The 9,783-nt window shown below is 37.7% G+C and overlaps 1 protein-coding gene across 7 annotated transcripts in view; it reads left to right on the top strand.

Moving 5' to 3' along the window:
• Nucleotides 1–9,783, top strand: part of gphnb (gephyrin b) — a 126,577-nt gene that overhangs the window by 88,397 nt on the left and 28,397 nt on the right. For 3 of the 7 annotated variants that reach the window (XM_014015486.1, XM_014015482.1, XM_014015480.1), the window contains exons 9-10: nt 4,057–4,098; nt 5,404–5,478. The exons of 2 other annotated variants lie outside the window; for them this stretch is intronic. In XM_014015486.1, the coding sequence (XP_013870940.1) occupies nt 4,057–4,098; nt 5,404–5,478 (117 nt within the window). The remainder of the gene's footprint in view (nt 1–4,056; nt 4,099–5,403; nt 5,479–9,783) is intronic. 2 more of the 7 variants (XM_014015483.1, XM_014015481.1) reach the window with 1 other exon arrangement.

Below are 9,783 nucleotides of genomic sequence, written 5' to 3'. Positions count from 1 at the left end.
CTGACAGATTTATGATCATATATTTTAGTTAATAATGAAATATTAAATGGTTATTTATTCTGACCACATCATATTGAATTTTTGTAAAAAAATATATATATTTTTTTACACCAAAATAATTTAGGGGGGCTTTAAAATATTTTAGGGGGGGCTCCAGCCCCCCCTAAAATAGGCCTAGTGACGCCACTGATGTTGATATTCTGACAAATTCACCAAGAAGAACCAAGGAAAGCAAATTTGATACAAAGAAAGCACATTTATTCGTTTTCCGTCAAAACCCAACAAGCTACGTGTCGTTTGTCACAAACCAGTTTAGGATTTCTTCAGTCCGACGCTTACGATCAGACTGAAGTCATATTCCTTTCTTTCTGTGTTTGCTTATATATTAAAGCAAAAAATGCAATTCTCATCAAAAAAATTTCTGAGCTCAGAGCTCAGGCTTCAGATTGGAGGTTGGAAATATAACCAGTGAAGTCAGTTTGCCATAAAAAAAAGACCTTGTTTGTTTAAAAGAAGTTGTTAAAATGCAACATCTTTAAATAAGTGGATAGAAAAGGCAGAGTCCTTTCAGTATCAGGTAATGGTTTTATTGTACTGAGCAGTGTGTTATTGTGTGAACTGCGTATATTGTTTCAGAGACCAGATGAACGTAGCTTTGACCAGACAGAAAATCTTCTGTCTGTTCTTTTGTTTTTTTCATGGTATCTTTTCATTATTTTAGTCAAACTTTTAAAAAAAAAAAAACAACAAAAATAAGTTCATTGTGCTTATTTGGGCTCCTGTATTTAAATGTGAAATCATTCAGTATTTACATATAAGTATAAGGAATGCCTTCTTGTTTTTGTTTTGTTTTTTGCAACATGTTTGAGTTTGTGCGCAGTGCGTGTGGATTATATTTGTGTCGAGTTACTCACACATGCCCACTCAGAGTTTTCCTCCAGGGCGATCAAGGATGGAAAAAACACAAAAGAGCTTTGAATAACGAGACATAAAAATGAAGAGATTCAGAGGAGGAGAAGACAAACAGGAAACAAAATGCAGTGGGAGGAAGAGATCGGACCGTGAGACCAGCTCGCACCGAGCGCTCACTCACCATGTGGGCTGCGAAGAAGCGGGGGGGCTGTTCCTGTCAAATCGGCAGTGTTAGCTCTCGTTCACCACCACGCTGGAAATTCACTCGATAGCTCATTAATGTCTAATAGATGTGGAGAAAGAGGGCAGCTGTAAGAGGGCGATGATGAATGACAGAGGCTAAACGAGGACCCACACAGCTCCTGGTGAGCTGCAGCCACTGGTCGTTTGGGATTCCCAATAAGTTCATTATATTTATTATAATCCTGTTGAGCAGGTTGTCTGTTTATGATAACTTAAAGAATGGAAGGATGACTCTAATTCAACAAGTAAAGAAAGAAACTCATAATTCTGTGCAGTTTTTGATATTTGAGCACGTTTACGTTGTTGAGACTGTAGTGTTTTTGTGTGTGAATGCTGAGTTAGCATTCATGCTCTTATATATTCATTGTTTTAAGAGATGTGACATTTTTAAATGGATTTCTAGTGACACCTGAGATCAGTAAGAACCTCCGCCAGCACAGATGGCTGTGTCCTGTTCTTGTTTCTGATATTTTCACTCAATTAAATATGAATAAAAATGCTGCACGACAGTAAATGACTTAACATTGTTTTAAAAAATGTGTTTGATAAACAAAACGGTAACTATTTTTGCTGGACAATAAATTGTCACAGATATTATTGCGATAATATTGTTTGGAGACCATTTTAAGTAATATAATGATTCCCCACCACGTGTTAAGAATTTAGGTATATAAACAAAAAGTTACAAACTTGCATGAACTGAAGACGCTAAGATCACTTCTTACCTCTTCTATCCAGTCCGGCACAATTTATTCTGCATGTCTTTGTCTGACTTTGTAAAATAACTGCTGTCACCCTCCATTATGAAGTTTACAAGAGTTTGCAATTTTTTTTTTTATTTTTTTTTTTTTCAAAACGTAGAGTACAATTTTTACGGAAATTATCATAAAATTACGGACGGGCCAGAAGCAGAGTTTCTGACAAAAGTTGCTGAAGATATAAAATCACTTCGTACCACCTCTATCCAGTCCGGCGCTATTTATTCTGTACGTCTTCCTCTGACTTTGTAAAATAATTAATATTATTCCCCGTGCCGCTTACAAAATTTACGTAAAGTTATAAACTGACTGGGAGCGGATGCTGTGAAAACAACACACAGCAGCTACTGAAGCTGTTCACTGCAAAAACTGTCCATCTTACCAAGTTTTAAAATCTTATATCAGCCAAAAAGTCTTTTTCATCTTGTTTTCAGACTGATTTACTAAACAAGAACTGATTGTGTAAGAATAATCATCTTGTTTTCAGAATGTGTAAGATTATTTGTCTTGTTAGTCTGAAATTTTGACTCTAATTAAGTCAAAATTTCTGCCAGTGGAGTAAGAAKATTTTACTTGGTAAGATTCTTGAAATACTTGATTTAACTCAATTTTTTCTTATTTCAAGAATTTTACCAAGTAAAATTTTCTTACTCCATTAGCAGAAATTTTGACTTGATTTGAGTCAAATTTTCAGACTAACAAGACAAATAATCTTAAACATTCTGAAAACAAGATTATTATTCTTACACAATCAGTTCTTGTTTAGGAAATCAGTCTCAAAACAAGATCAGAAAGACTTTTTGGCTGATATAAGATTTTAAAACTTGGTTAGGTGGACAGTTTTTGCAGTGTACCTCCTCTATCCAAGCTGAGGCAAGTTATTCTTTGTGTCTTTCTCTGGCTTCATAAAATAATTGCGGTAATCCTCACTCTGCTTACAAACTTTACTGAAGTTAATTTACAGTGTTATAAAAACAACTCTGCGATCTCAAGGTTTGGTTGAAATAAGGCATCGGACAACCGAAGACGCTCCTCCAGCTAAACGCCTGCTCGCAGGGCTCTGACGCGAGCATTTTCACTCCTCCTTACGCTAAGTAGCAGTGCTGTATAAAGTACCTCAAAGTGATACTTGAATAAAAGTACAAGTATCTTATTGTTCATTATTATAGTAGAAAAAGTTGTTAGTTTTGCAGAGTCTCTGCTTCAGAGCAGGACTGTTGCTGAGGCCTGTGGGTGCTGAATGAACCTGATTTGAGTCAGAAGATTGAGAATAAAGTTTTGAAAAGAAATCCAGCTGATTCCTGTTTATTCAGACATACCATTTTGAACGACGCATTTATTTCTTCATTATCATAAACTTGGTAAAAGTTAGTCTCCTCTAAGAATGTTACTTGACTAAAAGTCTTGAAGTGCCTGATTTTTTTCGTAACTACTTAAGTACATTTTATGTCAGTAATTTACTTTTTATACTTAAGTATTTAAAGTAAAAGTACCATCCTGGAAGGACAGTTTATCAGGATAGTATTTTTTTTAAACAATGAGCCAGAATGATATAGGAGTAATGACTTTCTAAGTCTTACCTTTTTAAAAAATGTAAGGAGTAGAAAGTACAGAAAATTGTGTAAAAATATGAGTTCATATAAAAAGTAAGCTGAAAAAGAATTACTCAAGTAAAGCACAGATAACCAAACTTTTAAGTACAGTAACAAAGTATTTTTACTAAGTTACTTTAGAACTCAGCTAAGTAGTACAAAAAGAGGGAGAGATGAAGAAAGCAAATGAAAAGGATCAACCTCGTTTTGATTTATCGTGTGATAAAAAAATGAAAATGTAATTTTCTTGAAAATGTGTCTTTTTGTTTTTCCCCATGTGGAACTTCTCCTGTTGTTTTGGAGGGAAAGAGTCGATACGCAGCTCCTACCTGCTGTCCTCACCTGTCCCTTGTTGTCCTGTCCGTCATGCCCTTTTGGCTGTTTGAGACAGTCACACAGAGACCTGTCGCTCAGAGGTCCTCCTGAAAGACAGAGGGCGCTGTCCGCTCCACCCATCAGGCTCTGTGTGCCTCTGTTCCCTGCTTAACATGGCTTTGGCTCTGTTAAACCTCTTGTCTTCTCCCCTCCTCTCTCTCTCTTCATGGCACCAGGCGCGGCTCCCCTCCTGTTCATCCACCCTAAGCATTGCTGAGGTACTCCTGCATGTGTTGTGATGCATCGTTACTGCCAGTATGGAACTGCCCCGCCTCCTTCCTGGCATGACCACTTCCTGCCTCCCTCCCCTCCACGTGTCTGTGTGTGTTTTATTTTTTCCTGCCTGCTTCACTCCTGCTGTCTCTCATTGTTTAAACTCTTTCTTCATTCTCTGTTTTGTGCGTTTATTTGATTGTTGTTTTGTTGTTTTATTCTGATTGAGTCAAGTGAGCACACTGTGTCTAACTCTTATCTCTGCTCTCACGCCCACCCAAACCTCCATCACTTCACATTTCCTCAAACTGCGTTTTCAACCTCAGAATTGAAGTTGAAAGGTGCCTGTATTCATGTATTTGAATGAAAGTGATATTGCCTGCACAAACACGTTTTCTGCTTCAGTTCCTTTTTATTTTTTTAATAAGCCTCTGACAATCATCTCACTGCAAAAACTGTCCACCTAACCAAGTTTTAAAATCTTATATCAGCCAAAAAAAGTATTTTTGATCTTGTTTTGAGACTGATTTACTAAACAAGAACTGATTGTGTAAGAATAATCATCTTGTTTTCAGAATGTTTAAGATTATTTGTCTTGTTAGTCTGAAAATTTGACTCAAATTAAGTTAAAATTTCTGCCAGTGGAGTAAGAAAATTTTACTTGGTAAGATTCTTGAAATAAGAAAAAATTGAGTCAAATCAAGTATTTCAAGAATCTTACCAAGTAAAATGTTCTTACTCCACTGGCAGAAATTTTAACTTAATTTGAGTCAAATTTTCAGACTAACAAGACAAATAATCTTACACATTCTGAAAACAAGATGATTATTCTTACACAATCAGTTCTTGTTTAGTAAATCAGTCTGAAAACAATTTTAAAATCTTGCCATGTGATTCAGGCATTAGAAGGACCTTTAATTATAACATTTCTGCTTCTCAGAAGACATTTTGAAAGTAAATAATCCCACAATTAGCAGTCGGCTGTGCCGCACAATCGATTAGGCTGCATAACTCATTTAATTATGTTTATAATTTAAGCTAGTTTACAAAGAGAGGCCTTGGGCAGGGCCGGTGATCAAGCACAAACACTCGTTAACTTTCTCTTGTAACACAGATTAAAGCAGAGTTCAACTCGACTTCCTGAACCAGTTCAGTTCTGCATTCACGTCCCGCTCTGTTGTGTTGTTGTTTTCCTTTTCTTTAACTTTGTTTCCTTTGATCTGATTGGAGGATGTGCGAGGCTGTAAGTGGTTCTCATGAATGTGTGTGTGTGGTCTGAAGGTGAGTGACTCTCCTGTGGCTTCCCCCAGGCCTCACGGAGAGAGTTCAGGGCTCACCTGGATGAGGTCATCACGCTCAAGTCAAGGTACTCTACCTTGGACCAGGTAAACCCGCTAACCTTCCAGCAACTTCTTCCTCCCGGCATGCAGGCTCAGCACACGACATCATTACCACTCCTGCTCACGGGCACAGAGGCAGCACGAGACAAAAACACTTCGGTTCACACTGGGCTGCCATTTCATTTTGGCATGGATTTTTTATTTTTTATTTTATTTTTTTACTGGAGCATGTTGTCAAATGTTTTCTGTGCTGCCACAATCACAGTGAAGCATCTGAACACTAATGAACACAGGTTTGTTACGCTCTAATATGACCCGAACAGTTTTTTTTTTATTTTGGCTCATTATGTCAACTCCTAATTAATTTAGCAAACCAGTTTCTCACCTAACTTAAGCCCCGTTTGGATAGGCATTATCTGGGGACCCCATGTAACAAATAATTTACTCCCCGACGTCTGTATTTTATGTGGCGCATTCACACAGGAGCCTGGGATTTGGCTGAAATCTACAGACGTCTCCTGGATATGATAACTCCATCAGTTAGTTCATCATGCTTTTGCTCTCCTATTTACAACATTTCATAAGTTGTAAAGTGTTCTGTCACATGTTCTTTTAGAGAAAACTACAACAACGTTTGCTACATCGCTGGTGAAGGAAGCACGCACCCAGACCACCGCTAACAGAGCTGTAACACAGTGCAGCCACAGCTCGGTGCTGTTTCTGCACCGTGCCATGCAAGATGGCATATACATCTGATTTTCCTCCTTCTCCTCAGTCTTTTATTTTTGACGACGCACGTTACGGGTCGGTAGGGTTCTGCTGGCCCGGGACCCAAAAGGTTTTCAATGCACTCCAATCCAGTTTCCATTCTTCACCAGAAGCAAATAAAAAAATGCACCCAGTAAACAAAACAAAAAACTAAAATAAGGACGTATTCAGACCTGACAATTTGCTTCGTTTTAAACAAACCAGAGTTCGTTTCCAGCGTTGGTCCGGACCTTTAGTGCAGGTGTGAATACACTCATGTGAACTCTGGTGCGGATCAAACAACCGGACCGAGACCTACTTTTTGAGGTGGTCTTGGTCCGCTTCCAAACGAACTCTGGTGCGGTTCACTTCAGTTCACTTCTGGTGTGAATACAGACTGGACTCTAACCGAACCAACTGCATTAAACATGCACCTTTTTGGACTTCACAGGCCACCGTTGCTGAGCTAAATAAACTGAAAACATACCTGTTTCATCGTCTCGTGTTAGCAGCTCTGCTGCAGCATGTAGAGGGTCAGAACACACAGAGCACCTCGTCTCCTTTGGGTCGCGCGACACATTTACTGACGCCGCTCCAAAATTAGAATATCATCACGGAACCACCATTAAATTATCTGCTTCTGACATTTTAAATGTTGTTGCAGTTGTACTATCAGTAAAAATGTGCACATCAGAACCGCAGCATGCAGGACTTCCTTGTTTTCTTCTGGGTCTGTGGCTCAGTCCCACCCCCGTCCTTTTTGTCCAATYGGAGCAATGATCGTCAGCCTCGTGGCTTTGTTTACAACTTATAGTTCATTTGCAAAAAAAAGCACAATGTGAATGCAAACCACACCAAATGAAAAAAAATGAAGTCCACTTTTGGTCCGGACCAAACAACTGGACCAAAGGACTTTCCTGGTCTGAATACACCCTAAAATAAATGCCAAATTATGTAACGGATCCAACCCGTTTCTGTCCAAATTACAGACACTCCTTTTTGTGTTGGATTAGTTTCATCACAGGACCTTGGAGTTCAGCGAAATATAGTAGGTCGTTTGCGGGGGAATTTTTACTTTACAAATTACTGACATGACTGATTCTCATGAGATTAACAACACAGACAATCTCTGCACTTATTACAAATATGGGGTCCCTAGGTAAAATAATCCCACCAGAATATGGTTTTATGGTAACTTTAATGCCAGAATTTGCCCCAGGTTCAAAAACTGATGATGTGATTTTACAAATGCGGACATAATCATCAGACTTTGATTATAAAAAGGTATTCATGAATCACTTCCTCTTTGACCTGATTCTACAGAGGAGCTGTGTTTTACCTGAGCCTTTCAGAACACAAAGAAACAACTGTTTCTATTTTGGGTTTAGTTTCTGAGGTGTAGAGTTTGACCTGACTGACCTTTGTGTCTCCACCTCTGCTGATCCGCTTCATTTCTCCTGCTCGTTGCCTTCAGATCTGCACCACAGCTCCTCCTTCATTATTCACACATCTGCTCATTTTGCTCGGTGTGATTTGTGTCTGGTGCTGTTTTTGTTGTTGCTGCAGAGAACGTCAGTGTGTGTGTTGGTGCCTGATATGGACAGTACTGTGAAGAAGAATTAAAACAACTGGAATATTTTCAGATTGGTTCTTGAAAAATTAAAATTTGTGTTTAGTATTTTTTTGCTGTAACGATGTTTCTTGACAATAAATCTCATATTGTTAGAAAGCCTCTTAATTTTAAAATTTAAATGGTGGCACATTTGTAAGGAACATGCGTTTGAGGGATGAGCAGAAAAGCTGTGGGTTGTACACATGAAAAACTAGCTAAATCCTCATCAGGTGCTGCCAATCAGCTGCCCAATATAAGATTTATTGTTACAACAAAGAAATAATCTACTAAACTTAAATTTCCTTACCTATATTTATAGTTTATATTGTTGTTGTAATCTTTTAATGTGGTCTGGATCAAAAATGTTGTGCTTTTTAAAGGTCTTTTAAAGTTTTTATTTGGACTTTGGCTGCTTTCTTGCTTTTTTCATGTCGTGTGGCGATCCTAAATCCTGGTCCTCGAGGACCACCGTCCTCCATGTTTTAGATCTTTCTCTACGCTGACACCTGATTTGAAGGATTTTGTGGGAAAACAACTGAAACAGTTGTCCCTGAGGAGCAGATTTTAAAACCAGGAGTGTAGTTTGTGAATAGAAGATGAGACACGTTGAGAAGATTTGTCTCGTGTAGACAAACTGTGTCTGAAACAAGACCTGATTCAGGTGATGCATCCCCCCATCGCTCAACCTTTTCAGCTAAAAGATCTTTCAGAATCATTTTGTTGGTGCTAAAACTTACTTTATTTTTTATCAAACTGTTTTATCTTTGGTTATTTCTAAATAAATAGGAACAAATGTTGTATTTGTGACATGTCTTTGGTAACAAAATGGCTAAACTTCCTTTTTAAAGTTTGTGTGTCCACACACTTGTTCAACCCTTTAGGACAGGGGTCTCCAAGAAGCTCGTGAGCTCATTAAAGTAGCTCTTTAGTGCTTATATTTGTAGCAAAATTTAATTTGTCACTGGTCAAACAAACTTTCATTTATATCCAATCAATCCATAGTTGTTTGGCATTTATTTTTGCACACACTTTTCCTTGAAACACATCGTGCCGAGCTCCTGGGAAACCCCTCCCCCCCGCTGCAGCATACGTCACTGCGGGGGGTTTCTTCCCTCTGGAGTCTACAATGCGGGAAAAAAAATCAGAGACCTGTCACCCGATGTTGTTTGTGATCCATCACATCAAAATGAGGATTAAGTCCAAAAGTGGTATACGGAGAAAAAGGCAAATACAGTTTTTTGACTAAAATGTTAACAAAAATTGCATTTTGTCACAATATAATGAATAAATGCCTTACTAATGTATATCATTTGAATGAACTGTCTGAAATATAATCATAAAGCAAAATTTTGAAGCACTTTTTTGAGCAGTAGCAACAAAAAACTTGATTTTGAGAAAAGAAAATGCCTTAAAATGTTGAGATTTTCCCTGTGAGTTAGCAAAGTTTTGTTTCTTTTTAGCTGGGAAATCTCATTATTCAAATGTAATTTTGAGGTTTCCTCTTTATAAGGACATCAAAAATTCCTCATTAAAATTACATAAAATTAGGATTCAGACTAAATATTTATGTATTATTGTAACCAACAAGATAAATTAAGTCATATTTATGGATTTACTTATGATATCAGAATGATCCAAAATGTAGCTTTTAAAGTAAAGAATCTGAAAATGTAATTAGGTTATTTTGATCAAATTTGACTTAATCCTCATTTCGATATGATGGGTCACATATTTGCAATATTCTGTAAGATTTCTGGATCTGATTCTGGTCAGGCTGAAGTAATCTTCAATCAGATTAAAATACAAAAGGAATGTTTCCAAATTGGTGCTCTAAAAGCGCTTTCAGAAAATATTGGGCAACATATTAACAATGCAAGTTATCAATAAACACCCCATTTTGTTTTCATAAAAATACTTCTCTCTCTCTCTCTCTCTCTCTCTCTCTCTCTCTCTCTCTCTCTCTCTCTCTCTCTCTCTCTCTCTCTCTCTCT

This window comes from Austrofundulus limnaeus, unplaced genomic scaffold, assembly GCF_001266775.1.
Source record: "Austrofundulus limnaeus strain Quisiro unplaced genomic scaffold, Austrofundulus_limnaeus-1.0 Scaffold129, whole genome shotgun sequence".
Lineage (NCBI taxonomy): Eukaryota > Metazoa > Chordata > Actinopteri > Cyprinodontiformes > Rivulidae > Austrofundulus > Austrofundulus limnaeus.
Note: the sequence above shows the minus strand (reverse complement) of the source record. Positions and strands in the feature narration are given on the sequence as shown.